This window comes from Mus caroli, unplaced genomic scaffold (assembly GCF_978045245.1).
Source record: "Mus caroli unplaced genomic scaffold, Mus_caroli_1 scaffold_2, whole genome shotgun sequence".
NCBI classification, from domain to species: domain Eukaryota; kingdom Metazoa; phylum Chordata; class Mammalia; order Rodentia; family Muridae; genus Mus; species Mus caroli.
In genome coordinates, this window is record NW_028227257.1 from 60,177,157 (window position 1) to 60,201,166 (window position 24,010).

The 24,010-nt window shown below is 43.9% G+C and overlaps 1 protein-coding gene across 1 annotated transcript in view; it reads left to right on the top strand.

The window, feature by feature from the left end:
- The window catches only part of Ehd4 (EH domain containing 4), a 67,629-nt gene that overhangs the window by 14,579 nt on the left and 29,040 nt on the right, over positions 1-24,010 (top strand). Inside the window, exons 2-3 of the mRNA XM_021152948.3 lie at positions 3,663-3,839; positions 13,303-13,400. Coding sequence (XP_021008607.1) covers positions 3,663-3,839; positions 13,303-13,400 — 275 coding nt within the window. The remainder of the gene's footprint in view (positions 1-3,662; positions 3,840-13,302; positions 13,401-24,010) is intronic.

A 24,010-nucleotide genomic window follows, 5' to 3' on the forward strand; every position in this document is an offset into this window, starting at 1 on the left:
AGACCAGGACACTGAAAGGTCAGGTCTCCTGTCCACCCTCACCACTTATGCCCAACCACATGTGGTTCAAACGTCTGTACCTTTTTATGTTCGCTGATGGCTTGACTCAAGACCTTGGAGCAATCATCGCTAGAGTTGGCAGCGCTCTCTGAGAACACAGGAAACGGAGCTAGGTGGTGCCAAGGGCAGACATCAAGCCGCTAAGGCACAGGATGCTGTGGAGTGGGCTGCTCTGCTCTGCTCGGCTCTGCTCCATGGTGGATTCTTTTCTATAGTCTTCCTGTTGCCTCTTGTGTTCCTATTGATTCTTGTTATCACAGATAAGACATCAGAGTCTCTGGAATGCCAGCTTTGGTAAATCCTCTGAGGTCTTCAGAGAAGGTTTGACTCCTGGCTCAGCCTTACACTGGGGTCTGTAAGGTAAAGTGCCTGGGTATGTCACCTCAGGGTCCACTGCCACTCCCCTCCCAGGCTCTGATTTTAGCCTCATCCCTTCAGGGTCACTTTTGTCATGTCAGACATTTATATCTTGGTTGTTCTTCTCTTTCTACATAGACATGTTACTGTCTGCCCAACAATATGATGCATATCCGAGTGTCAATTCACAAGGGAGAGAAAGAAGGCCTATAGATGACCTCCACAGGAGGTAGGAGAGGATGAGGGTGACCCATTTTAAGTGCCTGAACTGCTTGATTTATTAAACTCGAGACGTTTGAACCAACACCAGCTGCTGAGTACTTTTGAACCAAATTTTGCTTCTTGCCTCTTGGGATTGTTCCTCTGCCAGCCTTAGCACTTATGTGAACAAGTGTGTGAGTGCCTTTGCAGTAAGGTTGTACCAACGATTCCTGCAGCTATACAAAGAGACCCTTTATGACCCTCACCAGCACCAAGTATATGGAAGGTTTTAAAATTTACTAATATACTGTGTCTTTTCATTGTAACTTCATTGATATAAAACTGAACATTGAACATGAATATCTTTAGTACCTGTAGGAGAGTGCCGGTGGACAGTTTCATATCCTAAGAAAGCAGTACAGTAATCCTTCCTTGTTCTTGTCTGTGTTTGCAAGCCAGAGCCTAAATGCTTCATCAGGGCCACAGCTGAGGGCACCCTATTCAAGGTAGTTCCTATTTGCAGTTCAATAATAAGGACTTGTTAATATTTTTCCTGGCTGGGTTGCTGCTGAGGAAGCTTTGGCTTCTCTTACTGTATAAACTCAGAAGACAGGAACACCTGCTGTTCTTTAAACAAGCTCATCACTGAGGTTTTCCTTGAAAGTCCTATTTAATTCCACAGTCCTGGAGGTGTGCTGTGAGTTCAAGTCAATTAAACATCAGAAAGGAGTTTAGATACCTCTTGACAGTGAGTGTCTGACCTAAACAGCCCTGAGTTGTCCAGTCTAACTATAGCATCTCTACGTTCCCACCTGAGGTCTCTTCTCACCAGCCCTGGTGTGGACAATGGAGGTCTCTCCTGATGAGGCCTAGTGAAGGCACTGAGAAGGGTCACTTTCTAAGGAGGCACTCGAGATAGAGCTTAACTCTGAGGTCCCCTCCCCCAAAGCTGATGAGACAGTGAGACCCCCAGTAAACATTGGCCCTATTGCCTTCAAGTGTCAAGTACTTAGACATGACCCTTTTGTGAGTTGGAAACTGTGTGTGCCCCAGGAATCCTGCAACCCTAGAGGCTATTAGCTCAAAGTTTTTCATTTGCACAGTTGTCTCTAGTCCTCAGTCTCCCTCCCTGCCGAGCCTCATCCAGGCTGAGAGGTGTGAAGGTCAAACTGGACATCGCCACAGTACAGCCTGTCTTCCAACTCTAGCTTTGCCGTTGAGTGACTAGACTTGAGGTTCCAGAGGGGCTGCATTACACACCAGTTAGTGTGTGAATACATACTGGTCTTATGGTGTGGTCTTCTCAGAGCTCTTGTCTGTTTTGAAAGATTAAATAATGTGAACATTTCTGCTCCTAAAACTGTTGACTGTGCTATTAGGCACACTAAGACTTTGACTAAAAAAGATTTTCATATTTTGAAAAACATTAAATATGGATGTATTTTGAATTGATAGCATGGTCTTGCTTCAGCTTTTTTTTTTTTTTTCCCAAGGAGAATGAGGTAGTGTGCCCTATGTCCTTAGGGAATCTAGGGGATTGTGTGGGAGGACAGTGTGGTGATCCCCTTTCCTCTCATATTAAAGGAAATAGAAAGTCCTTATTCCCAGGCTTATATCCTGGAGTGAGGATCCTGAATGTTCCTGCTTATCTGAGAAAGCCACTAGTGCCAGGCCAAGTGTAAAGCTCTGAAGACAGTGCACATCTGAGAATCTGACTGCTTGCATTCCGTTTTCACTCACTCACTCACTGACTGAATAACATTAGGCAAGTTGCTTGGTCTCTCTGTTAACCTGTTTTCCTACCTGTAAAATGAAGATATTATCACTCACCTGAAAGTATTGTAAGAACTGAATGAAACAATAGTGCATTCATAAGGTAGAGTACACGCATAAGTTACAGTGCATACGTGAGGCACAGTGCATGCATAAGGTATAATGCATACATAGGACACAGTACATGCATATGGTTTTGTACGTGCATAAGGTATCAGTGTGTGCATACATAAGACAATGCATTCATAAGGCATAGTGCATATATAAGGCAAGGTGCATGCATAAGACTTTATGTCTTTTCAGTAAATGCTAGGAGTTATTACCAGTTGATTTTTTTTTTTATGATTACTCTCAAATTACAGGACATCTTAAAACAATGCACCTATTCTGGATCTCTGCAGTTTCACAGAAATGTAAAAACTTTGGGTAAAGTTAAAAGTAGCACCCCGGGCAGTAGTGGTGCATGCCTTTAATCCTAGCACTTGGGAGGCAGAGGCAGGTGGATTTCTGAGTTCAAGGCCAGCCTGGTCTACAGAGTGAGTTCCAGGACAGCCAGGGCTACACAGAAAAGCCCTGTCTCGAAAGTTAAAAGTAGCAATGATAGAAAAAAAGGGTTTCGGGTAAAGCCTACTAATATTGCTTAATTTTCATTTTGTTTACATAAGAAAGAAGTTTCACTTCTCATAGTGATGGCAAATTGTGTTTGGCATTTGACTTTTAGTTCTTTCTCTCTATCCCCAGAAATAGTCACAGGCTACATTTGACTAGTCAGGATTTATAGAAACAAGGATGGTTTAGTGTTGGAGTGGGGAGCTACAGAAACTCATGCAGTCCTCCCCTGACCCTGGCCATTCCCTGCTTATTCCCAGGACACCTGACATACAGTGACGGCAACTTACACACGGTGCCTGGGAACCATAGAGAAGGTGCTATCCATGCAGGCCAGGGACACTTTTCTAAGGGGTAGTGAGCTCAGCAGTAGTCCACAATGTGTAGGAATGGTGAGGTAACTGGGTAATGTCTCTCCTAAGTTGGCACCTATTATGTCAGTGGGACCTCAGATATCTACTTTTGGTTTTGGGTTGTTTTGATTTTTGAGACAGGGCCTCATGTAACCTAGGTTGGCTTCAAACTTGTATATAATAAAGGATGACCCTGAACCTCTGATTTTTAATGAGAGTCTGAGTTGGGTGTCTGAGTTGTTGGGTAACCCCAGGCAGCGCTCTGGCTTCTTGTTTGTGACATTATGCTCTTTTCTTTTCTTTTTCCAGATACTTACTGGAGCAAGATTTCCCAGGCATGAGAATTGGTCCAGAGCCAACCACAGATTCCTTTATTGCTGTGATGTATGGGGAGACTGAGGGAAGCACCCCTGGGAATGCTTTAGTTGTGGATCCCAAAAAGCCATTCCGAAAGCTTAGTCGCTTTGGAAATGCTTTCCTAAACAGGTAAGGACCAGCGAGCTGTCCTCTGGTTGACTATTGCCTATTACTTGTGGAGTCCAGACAAGACAGAGCATGTCTGTTCTGGAAGAGGAGAGGGTGGGGGTGGGAGTGGGGGGGGGGGTGGGGAGGGTGGCTAATCAATCTTATTTCACTCGCATCTGTTCCAAGTGACTTGACTGAGCATAGCCAAGGCCCAAGATTGGATGTTATAGCTCCTCAGTATGAGGACAAATGGCGAGTAATGTGATTTGCACAGAATTAGTTAAGGGTGTTCAATTTCTGTCACTAGTGTATTAAGTAGCTGTGAGATAGCCACCTCTCTGGTATGGTATGCAGGGCTTTCCACACTCAGGAAGTTTAGCCCAGAGAAGACGCAAGGTCCCGACTCCCAGATTTGATCTTTTGATTCAGGACAGGTTGCCTCACCTTTCTGAATGTTCTTTTAGCTTTTCATTCCTAAGCTTTGAGCTCTTTCCTTATTCCCTGGAGCAGGGCAGGCTGAGATAGATATGGGTTGCTCTGCCTTGATTGGAGGTGTGTTTTGTCTGTGCCCCAAACTCACTTTTCCAATGTAGCTGAGGTCTTAGTCGGGTAGGCCTTACGCTGCAGCTCCGAGGTAGGATGAAGTCAACTGACCTTTCTGCTCCACTGTGTCCCCTCCTTTCCATCTTTCCTTCTTTTTCCCCTCACCCAAGAATTTTCCTTTATTTTATTTTTAATTATTTTATTTAGTTTGTTTGGTTCTAATATATATGAAAGAGAACATGCAATTCTTTTCTTTTTGTATCTGGCTTATTTCACGTAACATGACATTCTCTGATTCCATTTTACTACAAATGACAAGATTTTCTTTTCATGGCCAAGTAATACTCTATTGCATGCATATATCACATTTTCTTTCTTCTCGTTTGTCCTGTGGCTAGGGATTGAACACAGTGTTCTCATGTGTTCTACCACTGAGCTATAGCCTCAGTCCTCTTTTTACTTTTTTTTTTTTTGGAGGGGGTCCCAGGATCTTGCCCAGGCTGGCCTTGAACACACTTTGTAGATATCCTGCGCCTATCTTCTAGTAGCTAAAATTGCAGTTATACCCCAGAACTGACTACCGTATTTTCTTATCTTGTCCTTTGTTGATGGCTACCTGAGCTGCTTTCATATTTTCGCTGTGAATAGTGCCACAGTAACAATGGCTGGGCAAGCATCTCCTGTGCACCCAGTTTCATTTCTTCAGGTATATTAGCTACACAGGAATGAGATAGCAAGTGGCAGGTGGCTCTTTGTTATTTGAGGGTACTATGTTTTCCATAGTGACTGCCCCACCTGACATCACTACAGTGCATAAAGGTGTGTTTCTCCTCCACATCATCACCAGCCTTCAAAATAATATCCATTCTGATGCAAGTGAGGTGGGATCCCATTGATTTGTATTTCCCTGATAGTGATAGTTAACTATACTGAGCATTTTTTCATGTGTTTAACTGACATTTTTATTTCTTTTGAGATCATTTGGCCATTTTCATTATTATTATTATTGGTTGTTTGGGAGTTCTGTCTTTACTTTTGGGTTCATTATGCAGTCTAGATTATCAACACCCTGATGAATGTTTTCCTGTTACATAGTTTGTTTTTCGCTCTGTTGATTATTTCTCTTCTGTGCAGAGTTTTTAGTTTGAGGTAATGTTATTTGTCAATTTCTGCTTTTGTTTTGTATGTGTGTGTTTTCTTCTTAAAAACCCTTTCCTCTTCTTTCCTGCCAATTCCTCCACACCCCTCTTTTTCCTCTTTTCTGAGTCTGGCTTTAGAGAGTAGGGGCCAGTCATCAGCTAGAAGTGGAGGGCCACTCCAGCTGCTTAGGGAGAGGAAGTAGGGCTGGCACTGAGGCTCAGCAGGAGACCTGAGATCACTTCTTCTTTCTAGATGTTTCTAAAAATAAGAGCAACACTCCCTCCTCCACCCCCACCCCTGCCTATCAGACTGGGAGGCTCCATTCATGAGGACTGTGGAGTGAATACTTGGACAGTGGCTGTCCTGAGAGCCCAGGCAGCCTCCAAGTTTCCCTCTGTGCACAGAACCCCCTTAAAGGCATTCAGATGCTCCTGTTACAAACAGTGATAACACCTTGATGGGCAGAAAGAGAACTGGCACGGGCAGGCAGAAGTGTGAGGGACATGTAGGTGGAGTCATGTGAAAGCTTATTCTTGTCATTCACAGTGACTTACAGAGCACTGTCCAGATGACTTCCCCTGTGCAATCTCTCCTTCAGGAGGAGCTGTGCCTTAACTCCAGAGCAGTGACAGTGTCTTAACTCCAGAGCAGTGACAGTGTCTCCTTGTGCAGTAGTTAAGCCCAGGACCCAGGGAAAGAACCCAAGGTCTTGAGTGTCTCAGAACAAAATGAATGAACCAAGTCCAAGGAAACTGAGACAAGACACATGCATGCATTCACACCCACACCCACGTCCCCCACACAAGCACATCAATCAGGTGCTTTCTGGGTGCGCAGGACAGGAGTGAGCAACAACCAGACTTGTCCCATCACTGGTCTAGACAGTAGCCTCCCTCCTGGAAGACTGCCTTAGAATCCTAACACTCATTGCCCTTGCCTTTTGTGTGTGTGCTCGTTTTCTTTTCCTGAGAGAACTTTAAAGAGAAATAAGCTGACTTTTTTTTTTTCAAAATCTCATTTAGCAAAGTCCATACTTCTAAGGGAATATGCAGGAAGAATGGTTATTGGTTTGTTTTACTTTCTCAAATAATTTGCTTTCCTGAAATAACAATGTGTTTTAGATCTCAAACTTAGAGCAGATGAGTTTGGGAGAAAAGTATAGAGGAGAGATTTTAAATGGCAGGCTGTACTCTCTTAGAATTTAAAATGGGCTGAAAATAGCCCATGCATTGTACAGTCACATATTGAGTCCAGGGAAACAGAAAAACAAAACCCAAACAACTCTAGGACATTTGTCCATCACTGTCCTAACATTACTTGTATATGCATCATGGAAAGCGAGCTCGAGTAACCTGCAGTCCTTATGAAGGTGCATGCGGAGGCTGTAGTGATGAGGAACTGATGAGCAGTGAGGGTAAGATCATGCCTTTGGGGCACTCAGCCTAGGGGCAGTGTTAGGATTAGAACGCAGGCCTAGAGACCACAGTGCTAGCTGTCCAGGGTGCAGTGTTTAAATTCTGTCTGCTGCCCCTATTTAACTTAAGGATAGCATGAAACAATGGAGAAGAGACTATCTCCCAGGGTATAGTTTGCATAATTTTATCAGCACTATACCTGTGGGATTAACAGAGAATACAATGGCCAGTTCACTAGTAAGAAATGGTGGTCAGGAAGAGGCAAAATTCAGGTTTCCCTCTTCCTACCCTTTGCTACCTTGTACTCCAGCAAAGAGGAATGTCTGTCTCTCAAGCTATCCTGATGGCTGTGCCTGTGTGAGACTCACAAGTACAAGATGTGCCTCATGGAAATCCACAATGCTGACAGCCCAATTAAGAGGTATCTGTATGAGAAGGCAGCTGTCTCACACAGTGCATAAGAAAGAGCATCAGTTAGGCAGTTAGAGTCAGGCATTCAAACTTGTGTGCATATGGTGCGTGTGTGTGTGTGTGTGTGTGTGTGTGAGAGAGAGAGAGAGAGAGAGAGAGAGAGAGAGAGAGAGAGAGAGATTGTGATTGTAGCAGCTCTCTGGGATACAGCAGAGTTAGTGTTAAAGTCTGGAACTCTTAGTATGGCACACTTTTTCTGGAAACTAGGTCAAAATATAATAGGAAGGAAAACCAGTTGTTTTCTGTGTAGAGCTTTCTCCCTAAGTCTTGATGACAGGGGCCTCTCATGGCTTTAGCCACTGCTCCCAAGGGCATCTTTAAAAGAGTCAATTACCTCTTAGGGTACTTAAAGTCAAGTGGTGCCTATAGGGTGACAGCACCTTCGCCATTAAGCAAACCTTGGGGACCTGAGTCCACTAGGCTGATTGTTTAGAGACTAATGAGTCAGTGGTGCATTTCAGTGAAATGGAGAAGAATCTCTGAAGGGACAGGTTTGAATTAGGAACTACCATACTTGAACAATACAAGGAAGAGGTAAGTCTAGAACAAAAATGTTTGATGGAAATGAGGCTTTAACAATCAGTGTTTCAACTTACCTCCACCAAGCTGCTTCATCTGAGAGAAGTTTCACTGTAACCCATTTTGGAGCTGTGCCATGGGGTTGCTATCCCAGCCTGTATCGGGGGCAGTTCACCACACAGAAGACACAGACACTGCCCAAAGCACCCTATGTATGAGTCCTGAAAGACACAGTGTCTTCAGTCAGGACCTGACAGTTTCCTCTGGCAGGCTGTTGTAAATTAGATGCTACAGGTTTCCCTCAGCTTACTTTTCTAAAGATGGCAGCAGTCTTAAACTACAGATAGCCTTGTATATTGTTTTTAGTTAGCCTTGTATATTGTTTTTAGTTTTAGTGTCTAGTATAATTTTAATGACTGTTTTTCACAAAAGAAAGTAATTTCTTTTTTTTCTTTTTTTTTTTTTTTTTTTTTGGTTTTTCAAGACAGGGTTTCTCTGTATAGCCCTGGCTGTCCTGGAACTCACTTTGTAGACCAGGCTGGCCTCGAACTCAGAAATCCGCCTGCCTCTGCCTCCCAAGTGCTGGGATTAAAGGCGTGCGCCACCACGCTCGGCAAGAAAGTAATTTCTTTAGTCTCTCTTTTCTGTCTCTGTCACTGGGTTTAAAGGCATGCACCACCACTGCCCAACTGTTTGTTTGTTTGTTGTTTGATTTATTTTTATTTTATGCGTATGGATGTTTTGCCTATATGTGTGTTTGTGTGCCACATTTCTGCCTGGTACCAGCAGAGTCCAGAAGAGGTCTTCAGATCCCCTGCAACAGTTGTAGCTGTCCTACAGGTTCTGGGACTCAAACCTGAGTCCTTTGGCAGAGCAGCTAGTGCTCTTAGCCACCAAGCCATCTCTCCGATGCCAAGCCATTGTTTCTGGTTGACAGTTGCTTATATGATTTTGGTTCTGGCATTTAGGAAATGCACCCTTTTCTCTGGGTTTGGGCAGATCCTTCTAAGGTGACATTGCTTCTGGCTTCCCTCCATGGCAGTCAAGAGAGAGAGGCATTTATGTAGCCTAATTGTGAATGTCACGTCTCCCTGGCACTAGAAAGTTACATCAGTCATTTAAAGCAGGGCTGTGAGATAATTTAGTTGTCTTGGTTTTTTGTAGATTTTCTGCTTACATCATGTAACCTTTGTGTATATATTTATTGATAAAGCAAGTAAGATTAAAGGAGGTATTTTGAAACCGCTCCATCCTCCCTTACTGTTCTGACTTGAGCTGAGTGACCAACCTGGTAGAGTTGCTTAGAGAGGCCTAGAGACCTATGGAAGGGAGAGTGCTCACAGTACACATCTGTGTCTTGTTCACAGCTATCCAACCCTCCACACAGGTAGCTAGAGTATGCACACGGAAGCCCCAGGGCAGTGGCACATCAGTCCTTTGTTTCAGGATGTAACCTTGAGTGTGATAAAGAAACTCAGCAGTAATTCCCATGTGTGTGGTGACAGTAGTAGCCATGTATTAAGATCCGCCCAGGCCTACCAGCTTACATCTCAGCTCTGTCACTTGTCACCAGTAGACTAGGACCCTTCCAAGCCCCAGTCTACCCTTTTGTAAGGCCTCTCCCATTGTAGTAAGGATTTAATTCATGAACATATAAATATAAAGTAAAGCAGACCTGACATGCAGTCAGGGATTGGTCAGTAGTGGTGTTGTGTTATCATCATTGCTGTAAACCTTGATGTTCCATTGAAAAGTCAAAACCAGTACTGAGGTGCTGCCCAGTTATTTTACAAGTCTAGCTTTTTTGTTTGTTTTATGCTTTAAGGGGTAGGGATAGGGTGTTGTCACATATAGCCCAGGCTAGCCTCAAATTCTCTATGTAGCTGAAGATAATCCTGTCTCCCGATTATCCCCAGTCTACCCCCCAGATGTTTGGATAACAGGTATGAGTCACAATGCTCAGCCTACAAATTTAGTTTTCTAATTCTTTTTTTTTTAAATAATTATTTATTTGAGCCGGGGGTGGTGGTGCACATCTTTAATCCTAGCACTCAGGAGGCAGAGGCAGGCGGATTTCTGAGTTCGAGGCCAGCCTGGTCTACAAAGTGAGTTCCAGGACAGCCAGGGCTATACAGAGAAACCCTGTCTCGAAAGAAAAAAATATATATTTATTTGGCAGGAGAGGGAATGTGTGCTACTGTGAATGAGGGGAGGTCACAGAACAACCTATGGGAATCAGTTCTCTTTTTAATATCATATAGGTCTAGGGGATTGAACTCAGGTCATCAGAAATGGCTGTAAGCACCTTTATCTGTTGAGCCATCTTACCAGCCCAAATTTATCTTTTTTTTTTTAATTGATTTATTTATTTCATGTATGTGGGTACACTGTCACTGTCTTCAGACACACCAGAAAATGGCATCAGATCCCATTACAGATGGTTGTGATCCACCATGTGGTTGCTGGGAGTTGAACTCAGGACCTCTAGAAGAGGAGTCAGTGCTCTTAACCACTGAGCCATCTCTGTAGCCCCCAAATTTATCTTTTAAATATTAATCATTAACTTAGAATTTTAGCTTTTGTGGGCAGTTTTAAGTAACCTAATGCTCTTGCTGCCTGTGTTCCTGTGAGGCAGAGCTCGCGCCCTGCATGAGACCTTATGGTGCCCTCTCTTGCTACTGCCTATCACCTCTGCCCCTTTGCTACTCTTGACTTTCCCTAAACGTGGAGATGGAGATAACAGGCATTGGGGTCCAGTGGAGATCTTGATTGTTTTCTTCTTTTACCTTGGGAAACAGAGTTCATAAGGTCGATGGGAGGGACCTATGGGAAAACCAAGAGAGGTCTGAGATCTCTGCAGCACATCAGCATTTTGTGTGAAATAGAGGCCAGGTATCTGCGCTGATTTAGTCACTCCAGGAAAGATCAGGAAATCCATCTTGGGACAGCAAATCTCTGCTTGGAAATGTTCCAGCAAAAACTCCTGACCTGTCCTCCTGTGAGGGGTATGACAAATCTTGCCTTTCACCTTCCTCTCTCAGGATGGAAGGTTAAGTGGCGATTGCCATGATAACTTTAGGGGTTCCTGATTACAGTAGAATGTGCTTTTAGGAACATGCCTAAATGTGTAGACTTAACCTTGCAATAGCTGCTGTGGCACCCTCAGTACCCAGTGCCTGCTTGTACTCTCTGCCCTCCTGCCCCTGCCCCACCTCATACAGTTTCTTTGATGGAATGGAGTTAGAATCCTACACATGGCTTCAGCAGCCCCTTCTCCGGTACCCCTGGAGCCCTGCTAGTCTCCTTTTTTGACAGTTGTCCTTTCTGCTGTGGGAGATAGCTCAACAATAGGCCTTTTGCTCTGTGGCTCACACAGCTGACCTGCTGACATGTTCTTGCTGTACATTCCAGGAGTGAGCAGTGCAGGAATAGTAAGTCCCTCTGTTAGCGTCTCACTAAAATCTAGGAATTTTGTGTTTTGGAAAAATTGATACTGAGTGTGAGCTTGAGGTTTGTAGAAACATCACCCTTCCTGTGGGAACAGTTTGTGTAAATAGTTTTACAAAGGTATGGCATGTTTCATTGCCAGCTGTCTCCGGATAGACTGACAAGACACAGTGTCCACCAAGTTGTGCTCAGAGCTCTGTTCCTCCCCCAGTTCTAGAGAGCGATTCTCTCTGAGAACCTGACAAGCAGTGATTGGTGGCTCCTGTGTGTCCTGCTCTGCTCAGACTGTGCAGGTGGACTTGGGGCATGACAGGGGCCAGAGAAGAAGAGGAATGAAAGGTTTCTCTTACATATGCTCGGCTTTATTTGTGGTGTTATGGAGGTTAAGTTTGTGCACTGAGTTCTACTAATCTGACTTGGGAGATACTAGCTTGTAGTCTCCTGCCAGCCAAGCGTTATTGCAAGACCCCATGATGTCAAAACTGCTCCGTGCTTCAGAGTTACCTTGCTTTCATCTCTTGGGCTGATTTGGAAGTATAAAAAAGAATGTGTGACTATCTAGTCCTGAGCCTCTTAAAGGACAGTTCTCATGAGTGTCAGCGATGGCACCTTGGGCCTGAGTGTCCTCCCCTGCCCATGGCAGCTCTGGTCACAGCTGTGGGGGCTGTGAGTCTGCCTTGTGCCTTGTCTTGCATTCCCAGCATACTTACTTTCTGAGTAATCCCCACCACTTCCACTGAATGGAAGAACTGAGCTGTTCCCAAGTGTTTTCAAGCCTCTGCCCACACAGATACAGAAGTCAGGCACTTTTAAAACAGGAAGAGGAGAGGCACTCTGTTTCCCCCTTAAAGCATACACAGACCCAACAAAGATCCAAACCAGGCTCAGTGCCTGGGGTGGAAGTAACAAGGTACTTCCTGCTATTACTCATTGCCTCACAATGGGAAAGCTCCCAAGGACAGGGCAGATTCTATCCAGTTTAGTTGTCTCCCTTTACATAGAAGGAAACTGAGGTTTCCACAGGGAAAGGCCTTTGTCTAAGGTCTCAGAAAATTATTGACAAAGGCTGAACAGATTCTAAGCCCAAGTCTGCTAGGGCACAAGTCAAAAATTTCCTTCCATCCCACTCTGCTTCCCAGTTGTTTGGGCAGATAACTGAAAGCATAGCAACAGGGACCCTGGTCAGAAGGAAGAAGTGGCTGGTCAGAAGGAAGAGGTTGTAACAAGTGAGAGAGACCAGGAAAGAGGCTTGAAGATGGTCAGAGCCTCTGTTGAGCACATCTCCTCACCTATTCTCAGAGCTCCCTTAGGATTCCTCAGCATCTGAGGATGATATTACCCAGAGGTACCTGACCTTTGCTGAGCTTGAAGCAGAGCGTCTTTGGACTACATGCTGGGTCATTGGGGCATCAGAAAGGGACACCAACCCTGGACATCTAGCTGTCACAGAGCAGTAGGATAGGACAAACTCAGATATTCTAGCTTAGGAGAAGTGCACCCTGAAGGAGGCAGCAGAAACTTAGGATGCTTGGACAAGGAGGTGGGAACAGGAGGCACATGGGGGTAGGAATCAGACTGAGTTTAAGGCTCAACTGTGAATGTCTCAGCTACTTAACCTTTGTGAGATTCATAGAAGGATGTTAATTTAGGGATCAAAGTAGGTAGTATTTGTAAACCACCCAAGTGTTTGATAAATAAACCACAGTTAACACTAAGGGATCAAATGGCAGGAAGAAATGGGTTGCAGCCCATCTTCCACACCTGTATGTGGAATGGCATTTGTTCTGTGACCCCAGTGAAGTTACCTTTAGTTTCCTCCAAGCCCCTGCTTTACAGTCCACTTCATAGGCATCTTTAGCCTCTGTCTAGCTTCTTTTTATAGACATCAGTGAGTAGAGAGCTTCTGAAAGGTCCAGTTTCTAGTCCCAACTTTGTTCTGTCTCTTCCAGATTCATGTGCTCACAGCTGCCCAACCAAGTTCTGAAGAGCATCAGCATCATCGACAGTCCCGGCATTCTGTCTGGGGAGAAGCAGCGCATAAGCCGAGGTCAGTGCTCCAGCTGCTCCTCCCACCCTTTCCAGAGCTGTCTGAGGCCCCTCAACTATGAGCGGAGCATTTTTACTCCCTTCCCATTCTTTCCTTCCTCCAGGACAGTCACAGCCCAGGGCCTCCCACAGTATCCTAGGCAGCCAAAGAAGCCCCAAGAAGCAAGTGAAGAGGTATCATAGATTCTGCTATTTTAGCTAGTACCCAGCTCAGGTAAATCTCCAGCATTCAAGAGGGTTACTTGGTAACTGTTTCTTGGTAACTGTTTACCTAGACACATGATAATCCTCTCACTGGTGTGGATTTTACCCCAGGAGCCCCTGAATCATCTTGCCCTGTGGAAGCTTTTACTAGGCAGACTCTCTCTATGCTGTGATGGGATGGGAACACAGCAGAAGCAGGCATGGTTCCTGTCCTTGAGGAAGGAGAAATGAAGCAGACACCCTTCATGTCATAGAACTAAATCGGGATTGGGTGAAACACCATGAACTGCAGCCCACTATCAAGGCATGAGGGAGCCTGGCCTGGTGCAGAGTATGGAAAGAGGCACCCCTGAGGCAGCCCTGAGGCAGTGACATTTGAACCAGTACCTGAACGATGAGTAAGAATTACTCAGGAAATTCTGATGTGGAAAGAGCCTGTATATCAGAAAATCAGAAAGTGCTTGGACAATGACATGGGTCCTCTAGCCTTTAGCAGACAAGACCATGGCTGTTTCCAGACCTGGGCACAGGTATAGTGCTGCCTTTTGGCTCCACTTCCAGAAAAAAGGGTTGTGGGACAGATCCTAGGACAGAGCAACACTGAGGAGAAATGCCTAGTCTGGGTTCAGGTTGGATCCTGAGGTTACAGTTGTGAGGCAGGGCAAGCAGACCTACTCCCACACTGCCCTCGGAAGGAAACCATGCTTCTGAGGTGCTCTGCTGCTGTCACTTCCTGCTAATAGCGTCACAGCCCTCTGCACAGCATGCCAGGGAAACCAGGCATGCCAAACCTAAGTGGCAGCCAGTCTGGAGTCAGCCATGAGTGTGACCAACAGTGAACTCTTCACAGTCCAGGAAGCAGCAGTTCGGTTGTTCAGTCCAGGCAAGCTGTTTGCTAGCATTGAAAGGGCCTCTGTGGCCAGTGTCCCTCCTGCCTTTGGCATTCTGTGGACTCCCAGAGTGTGGGGTCTGCCTGAGCTAAGACCTTCCCAAGGCTCATCCTGTGGTTCTTTACCGTTCTTGCAGGGACACTAACAGTGTCATAAACTACCTTGAGTCTTCACAGAATTTGATGATTAAGAAAAAAAAATAACGCCAGGCGTGGTGGCACATGCCTTTAATCCCAGCACTTGGGAAGCAGAGGCAGGCCAATTTCTGAGTTCAAGGCCAGTCTGGTCTACAGAGTGAGTTCCAGGACAGCCAGGGCTACACAGAGAAACCCTGTCTCGAAAAAACAAAAAACAAAAAACAGGCTTACATTGGTCTTCTCTCATGAAGATCCTTGTTGTTTTCTGTTATAAAAAGTAATAGCTATTGTAAAGAATTCAAACGAGTAAGGGTGTAAAGAAATACACAGTCAGAACAGATCCTCCTACATATTTAAACACATAATTTCTAACAGAAATACATCGATCAACACGTGTTCTGCAATTGATATTTTGCCATATTTGTCTCCATGGAAACATGAAAGAACATATGCATTTTGTTTTACTAATAATGTGGTCATACTATGAACACTCATTCTCACAGAGAGCATTACAGGTTTTTTGTTTGTTTTTGTGAATCTTTGTAGCTCAGTACCCAGAGATGATTTTGGTGTCATTTGAGATAGGGTCTATGTGTCTAAGGCCAGTGAGACCCTGGCTCAGGAAACAAGGTAGATAGCACCTGAGAAATGACAGCCAACATTATCTTCTTACTGCCACATTCGTGAGCTTGTCCGCACACCTGTGGGATTGAGTGCACACACACCATTAATCTGAAAGGCTGGTAAAATGTTTTGTTTAGAGAGGAAAAAAGCAACTTTTACAGTTTTTCTGAGCTATCCCAGGTTACCGCTTCTTTTTTTTTTTTTTTTTTTTAAGATTTATTTATTTATGAGCACACTGTAGCTGTAAAGATGGTTGTGAGCCTTCATGTGGTTGTTGGGGATTTTAGGACCTCTGCTCCCTCCGGTCAGCCCCACTTGCTCAGTCCCTTCTTACTCTGGCCCAAAGATTTATTTATTATCATACATAAGTACACTGTAGCTGTCCCCAGACGCACCAGAAGAGGGCGTCTGATCTCATTACGGGTGGTTGTGAGCCACCATGTGGTTGCTGGGATTTGAACTTTGGACCTTCGGAAGAGCAGTCGGGTGCTCTTACCCACTGAGCCATCTCACCAGCCCCCAGGTTACCGCTTCTACATGTCTGGCTTAAGTGTTCTGGGGAAATATGTGACCCTAATAAATCTTTTTACCACAGAATTTTAGGACTTCCAGAGTGTGGCTTCCACGTTATCTTCCTTTCTTCCCCAATGGCAAGCCTTTGGACAATGCTCACCTTCCATAACCTTACAGTTTCTCTTTTGTGTAGTAATTACATGTCTGTCAAACTATAGCTGCTTCATGGTGGCCATGAAGCTTGGTACGATGCTTCTAGTGCGCTTTGAAGATCAGTTTCTTTCAACACTTGACGTGATCTGACTCACATCCTGGCCTGATTTACTGTGTGCACACTCACATCCTATGCACAGAAATAGAACATATGGCTCAAGCCTGCCAGCTGGTCCCTGACATTCTGAGGGACACAGCAACTGGTAGGAAAGGACCTTGTGACCTAAACAGCAGTGCTGTGGACTACAGCCAGGGTTCCAAGCCTTTTGGTGTTGGGGACATAGTTGGTGACTAGAGTCACTCAACTGACATACTCACTGTATTAACTATAAAAAATATATAGTGCCTTAAATCTGCTTCATCTTCAACAACTGTACACATCTCACATGTGCTCAGACTGTCCTTCTGTTGTTCCTTCCTTCTGTCCAGCTAAGACCAGAGCCCTGCCTTTGCTAGTAATTAAGGTCAGCATTGGCTGATGCAGTACTTACCAACTGTGACTGCATGGGCATTAAAAACATTCTATGCTGACTTTATTGGTGAATATCTGACTCCCTTACAAAGCCTATAAAAGGAAAGGGTGCTGATGTATCATCCTCACTCTCCATTTCCCTGTTTACAATTGATCGGTTTAACACTCGATAAGCCTGTGACTTAGTCTCTTGAAGTGTGTATTTGTAATAATGTAACAGCCACGATAGATCTTGCTGTATGTCACTATAAACACTGCTAGTCATTTAGGATTTTTATCTAATTTAAACCTGAACATAACCAAGAACAAACGGAACCAAAGACTCCTCACCCTCCCACCTCTAGGAAACATCCTTGAAAGCAGTCATAAGAATTTTCCCAGCTGCCAGGCAGATGTGTGAGACTTGAGGAGCATGGTAAAAATCACCGATGGGGTCACATTTGGAGATCAGGCTCAGAGGAGTACCTGTTTCCAACATTAGCTGACAGCCTAAGATGTTTAGAAGCCAGCCCACTTTCCTGCCTGTGGGGAGTCTGCAGAGGGCCTGCTGGGAAGGAGTGGTAACTGTGGAAGGAGGAGTGTATGTGAATGCTGACTGCTGAGCACCCCCAGGAAGATTTACTGACTCACTCCTACAAACTCGGTGTCTGCCATTAGCTTGGGACCAAGCAGATGGCCAGGCAGTTGAGTGTTATGCTATCCTGCTACACACTAGACAGGACGGACCCGAATGGAGAGCTGGCTTCATGTGTCATACTGGCAGCCCTCATGCACATTGCTCAGAGTAATGAGGACCAGGCTCCAAAGATTTAGAGACCAGGCAGCCTAGTACCCATTATATATATTCAGGAAGGAGTCAGATACTTTAGTGGTAAAAGCAGAAATAGGTACTGTTGCACTTGGGGTTCAGTTATGTGTCTCCCTTTGCCTATAGCTCTACACATCCATGCTAATCCTCTCATTGCATTGTAAGCAGTATCTTTGTTCTGTACCAGGTAGAAAGGGAACTGTGGTTAGCAAAGTAATGTGAGTGTTTTACAGCCATTCCTCTTCTCTAGGCCAGTCACAGTGAGAGGAGAAACACATGAGGTTTCTGAGTGATTATATTTTACAGTGTTGGGTTGATGCAAATCGTGCCCAACCCACTCTTAGGTTAGAAAGCTCTGCAGAATCTGACAGACTCTAGCAATGACCCTAGAAGTCAGGACATTGTACTCTTGCCTCCTATTGGAGTGTAAGTCAACAGGAATGTATGGATGAGACTAATTAGGTCATTGGTTTTGGAGTAACCATTTTATACCACTCCATATGGAGATCCTTTAGGTGTGTTTTAGTTTAATCATAGCAAAAACCTTTAGGAACAAAGAATTGGGTTTATTGACTGAATTATACTTTCCTTGGATAGTATGAAGGATTGAATACTTATCAATCAGGAATAAAAACACTCTGATATATTTATAATTTCATTGAGATCAAGTAGCAGCTACATATAAGTCCCACAAATGTTCTTGCCAATAAAAGACTGTGTGGTAAATTACTCAGATTTTTTTCCAAATTATTTTTCTGAAATGGGTGGGTAAATTCTGACCCAGTTCACTCTTTGGCAGCTTCTTTGCTCTGATGAGAGCGCTCAGATTCTTAACATAATGTGTTGAGACAAAAGAACACATTTATCTACATGCGCGGCCTTGTTTTTATTCCCAGTCTGTTATCCTTCTGGTTCTCAGATTGCTTGCTTCCTAGACTACTGTTTAGTCCATGCAGAACCTAAACATCAGCTAGGGTTCATTTCTAGACTCAGTAAGAAGACCAGTGTGTTCCCGCTATTTGGGACAAACCTCTTCAAGTCTAGCTCCAACCATAGTATCTGTGTGTGAGCAAAGCAGGAAAAATGTAACATGGCAGCCAGTGCCCTCAGCCGTGTCTGTAGCACAGGGGCATTGAAGTGCTGGTTTAACTGTGTATAACTATTCCTGTGGATTCCTGAGACCGAGCTTGTGTAGCCGCTAAAGACTGATTATGGCGACAGAAATAGAAGAGTTCTTCCCATCTTAAAAAAAAAAAACAAGACAGACATGGTGGCTTGTGTGTTATTCCAGTACTTGGTAAACTGAGGCAGGTTTAACAAGTTTGAGGGTAGCATAGGATACATAGTAAGTTTGAAGCCAGCCTGGGCTACAGAGTGAGACCCTGTCTCAAACAACAAAGCAAGTGAAGTTAAACCTTTGACTAGACATGGTGGCCCACACCCCAGCACTCAGAAAGCAAGAGTTTGAGGCAGGCAAGCCTGGGCTACAGAAGGAGACCTTTTCTCAAAACAGAATGAAACAAAACAGCCGCAGCAACAAAAATGCAAAGAAGTCTGAAGGGGAAAACAACCTCTTGGCTTAAGTCTTGTATCAAATCTACTTGCTCTCCCAGGGCTCATACCTCAGCAAATGAAAACTGAAGTTCTGCCTTGAAGAAAGCCTTGGATCTGCTATTCCCAGTCTGTTCATTAAAACCAGTGACTACTAGAACTGGCAAGATGAAAGCGGGGTGGGGGTTGGGGGGTATAAAATGCCCTGCTAATAAAAGCAACACGGTGGTAGTATTTTAGACAGGGAGGAGTTAACTGCCTTTCTGTGACAGCAGAACTTCAGAACCATTCATTAGCGTCTGCACATTCACAAACAGATACCTTTGAGTTTGGCACCTGAATAGTGGCAGACCCTGTGAACAGGCAGTTCCAAGAGACTGCCCACAAACTTGAGGTCCTCAAACTTAATATCACAAAAGAATTGCCGGGGCTAGGAAACGCCATGGAAGTCCAAGCTGTGATTAATAAGGGCGCAAAAAGGAAAAAAAATAGAAAAGACAAAAACAGACCGTAATCAGGGAAGTACAGGCATACCTGCTTGACAAGTTTTTTTGAACTTTAAATACAAAAGACCGGATTTTGATGGCTGCCCAGGAAAAGAGAGAGAACATTTAGAGATAACCAGATAAGAGTGACTTCCCCTTTTAGGTTTTGGGAAGGAGAAGGATTTAAGGGAAAAATACAAGCATATGAAAAGGCGAATGAGTCTTTCCCAGAAGACTAAAAGGCCTGGAGCGAGGTGTATAACCTAAGCTTCTTTGCTGCCGTGGTCTTGGCTCAGCTGACGTCAGGACAGAGCAGATGTGGACAGTGTAATGCAGGGCTGTGGGGGTCAGGCCCGAGTTAAAGAGTATGAGCTCACTACAGGGTTTCATTCAACAAATACTTAACTGAGCAAACAAGGTGGACACAATCATGCCCTAGTGGAATTTATGTTACAGTGAGACAGACAAAAAGAAAACAGGTAAATTATTCACTGATAAGATATTGAGTACTGAGGAGGTGATATGAGACGTTATGCTCGATGAGGAGCCAGTGAGGTGGGCTGGTACACTTGGGTTTGTGCAGGTATCTATGAAGATAACTGTTTAGCCAAGACCTAAGTCCTGAGAAGGAGCTGGTCCTGCAGAATTGGGACAGGTCAAGACTACATGTTTTGGCTACCCGAGTGAGTCAGATCTGACCCACGTAGGGTTTAGAGGATAGTCTAAAGCTCGTGACAAGACCTAAGCTTTGTTCCCAGCACTCAGGTCTCACAGCTCACAACTGCCTGTACTTCCAGCTCCAGGGAATTTGACACCCTCTTGTGACCTCTGCAGGTACCTGTATACATGTGTGCATACATATAAATAAAATCAAAAGAAATTACTTGAAAATGTTCAAATGTCATATATTCATTTGCTGATTTAAAATATTACATATTCATTTTGTTCTGAGATCATTTTTGTAATAATCAATGTAAACTTAGAATCAAATTATTTACTTTGGTTCAATCAAGGATTAAAGTTCCTAGAGTCAGCACCATTATATCTTAGTTTGCTTTTTATTGCTGTGATAAAGAACATGACCAAAATCAACTTGGGGAAGAAAGGGTTTATTTGGGTTACATGTCCCAGTAACAGTTTGTTATCAAGGAAAGCCAAGGTAGGAACTCAAAGCGGGAGTTGATGCAGAGGACATTGAGCAGTCCTGCTTACTGGCTTGTTTAACCTACCTTTAAACTAACCCAGGACCAGCTGACGGGGTGGCATCACCCACAGTACACTAGGTCCTCCCACATTCAAGAAAATGCCCTATGGGATTGCCCACAGGCCACTCTGATGGGGGTATTTTCTCAACAAAAGTTTCCTCTTCCCAGATGACCCTAGTTCATATCAAGTTGACAAAAAACTATCCAGAACAATATAAGAAAGAAGGAGGAACACAGAGGGAATTAAAAATCTTGGATTCAAATTCAGCTCAGCTATTCACCAGTGAGTGGTATGGCCTTGGGAGCACAGTTGCTTGCTTTGTAGCATAGAATAATACCAATAACATAGGATTGTTGTTAATGCATAGAAAGTAGATAGTAAAAGCTGAGTACATGCCTATTTGACCAGTACTTAGGAGGTAGAGGTAGGATGGTCAGGAGTTCAAGGTCAGCCTGAGCTACATCTCTACTTTGAGGCCAACCTGGGCTGTGGAAGACTCTGCCTCAAAAATCCAGGAAGATGGGACTAGAGAGATGGCTGAGGTGGAGTGCATTTACTGTTTTTGCACAAGACCGGGGTTTGGTCCCCAGCACCCATATTATGGTTCACAACCACCTGTAACTCCAGTTCCAAAGGATCTGATGCCCTCTTCTGACCTTCCTGGCCCTGCACACACATAGTACACATACATACTCCCATGCACGCACACATTACATAAATAAATAAGTTTAAAAAAAAGCCATGAAAAAAGGAAAGGAAGGAAGGGAGCGAGAAGAGAGGACAGGAAGGACAGAAAACAGAGCAGAGAGTCATGATGTAGGCCTGTAATTCCCAATGTACAATATGGGCTATATTTTGAAATTTTCTTTAAAAAAAAATTCCCAGGTGTGGTAGTGTCACCTTTAATCCCAGCTCTTGGGAGGCAGGTGCTTCTCTGTGAGTTCCAGGCCAGCCTGGACTATAGTGAGATGTGTCTCAAGCAGGGCTGGAGAGATGGCTCAGAAAGGCCCTGCACAGAGTGCACACACTCCACAGATGCAAGTGCACATAGGGCTGAACCTCATTGGTACCTCTCACTACAGGAGCTATAATTAAAAAGTGCACCCAGCAGAGAGCCAAGATTAAGTACTACGCAAAGCTGCTAAGAAAAGGGTTCCTCTTCCCTTTAGGGGCATTGTATCTTCTTTCTTGTCTTAAGAAGTAATTTATTGGTTTTCTTTTATTTAGAATTGTTTCAGCCATCACCACAATCAAGTTTAGAACACTTATCACCCCAGAAAAAAACATACCCTTACTGGTCATACTGGTTGTCCCTCAGCTGCAGTTAGGTGGTCACTGACCTGCTCTTTGCCTCTTTGGATTTGCTTGCCTGTATATTTCTTATCAGTTGGACCACCTAGGAAGTGTCTGTGTTTAACATCAGTCATGTTCGCAAGGCTTATTAAGACTTGCTCTCGGGCTGGTGAGATGGCTCAGTGGGTAAGAGCACCCAACTGCTCTTCCAAAGGTCCGGAGTTCAAATCCCAGCAACCACATGGTGGCTCACAACCATCTGATCTGACTCCCTCTTCTGGAGTGTCTGAAGATAGCTACAGTGTACTTACATATAATAAATAAATAAATCTTTAAAAAAAAAAAAAGACTTGTTCTCTTTTATGGTGACAAGATTTTCAGTCATATGGTTATACCACACTTCATTCATTCATCAGCTGATAGATGTTTGAATTTTGTAATGTTTTGGCTGTTGTGAGTGTCCTGTGAGTGTTCATGTGTAATTTTTGTGAGGACATGAGTTGTCATGTAAAATTGCTAGATTGGACTACAATTGTATATTTAACCTTCAATTTTTTTTAAGATTTACTTATTTTCATGTGTGAGAGTGTTTACCTGCATATGTGTATATATGATATCATATGTGAGCGAGCTAGGAACAGAAGCCGCATCCTCTGAAAGAGCAGCAAGTGATCTTAACCTCGGAGCCCCACCCCCTTTTAGACTGGGTCTCACTATGTATGTAGTCTTAGTCAGCCTCTAACTTGCTAAGTAGACCATGCTAACCTCTACTTTACAGAAATCCACCTGACTCTTCTCCTTCAAGTGCTGGGATTAAAGCAGAGTATCACAAGTTGGTCTGACTAATATTTAACCTTTGAAGAGCTACTGAACCTTTTTTCTAAAGCAGCTATACCATTTCATAATCCATCAAAATAATGAGGAGTCTATATCCTCATCAACATTTGGACTCTCAGTCCTCTAGCTGTGGTAGCTGGGGAACTCATTACCAATGAGCTACACTCTCAGCCCTGAGTGTCTGTTGATCCTAGCTCTCCTGGTGGTTATGAAGCAGGATCTCATTGTGGGTTTTATCTGCATTTCCCTGCCAGTTGATGATAATGAACAGCTTCTTGACCAACTGCATATCTTCAGAGAAATGTCCACATGGATTCTTTGCCTATTCTTTTTATTTTTATTTTATTTTTATTTATTTTTTTTTGTTTTGTTTTTTTCGAGACAGGGTTTCTCTGTAAAGCCCTGGCTGTCCTGGAACTCACTTTGTAGACCAGGCTGGCCTCGAACTCAGAAATCCACCTGCCTCTGCCTCCCAAGTGCTGGGATTAAAGGCGTGCGCCACCACGCCCGGCTGCCTATTCTTTTTAATTGGGCCTACTTATATTGTTTTTTTTTTTTGGGGGGGGGTGGTTGTTTGTTTTTGTTTTTTCAAGACAGGATTTCTCTCTGTAGCCCTGGCTGTCCTGGAACTCACTCTGTAGACCATACTGGCCTCAAACTCAGAAATCTGCCTGCCTCTGCCTCCCAAGTGCTGGCATGAAAGATGTGTGCCACCACTGCCTGGCCCCTACTTTTACAGTTTAAATTGCAATAACTCTTTATATATGTATAGTCTAGTCAGATATATAATTTACAAATATTTTTTACACTGTGTCTTCACTTTCTTCTCATTTATATCTTCTAAGATATAGATATTTTCATTTCAGTTCATCTTACCTTCTTGTTGTGCTTTGGCATCTTAATCTGAGAAGGCCAATCAAGATCATGAAGATATGCTCATAAAGCCAGGGATAGTGGTGCATGCCTGGAATCCCAGCACTTAGGAGATGGAAGGAGGATGCTTAAGGTCATCCTTGGCTACAGCCTGGACTGCATACATTTTGCTTTTATATTTTCTTAGTAGTTTTATAGATTAAGCTGTTACATGAAATCATCAATACTTTAACCTAATTGTTTTATATGGTGTGGATCAGGGGTAAAGCTTCTTTCGTGTGTGTATGGAAATCCTGCTGTCCCTGCACCATTTGTTGAAAGATAGTTATTTTCCCCATCAAATTGTCTTGTTGCCTTGTTTCAGAACTTAGTTCACCAAGCACAGTGATGGATTCCTGTAATCCTAGCACTTAGTGGGTAAAAGGATCAGAAGTTCAGAGTCAGTCTGGGCTGTGTAGACAGTTCCAGGCTAGTGTGCACTCCATAGTAAGATCCTTTCTCAGCA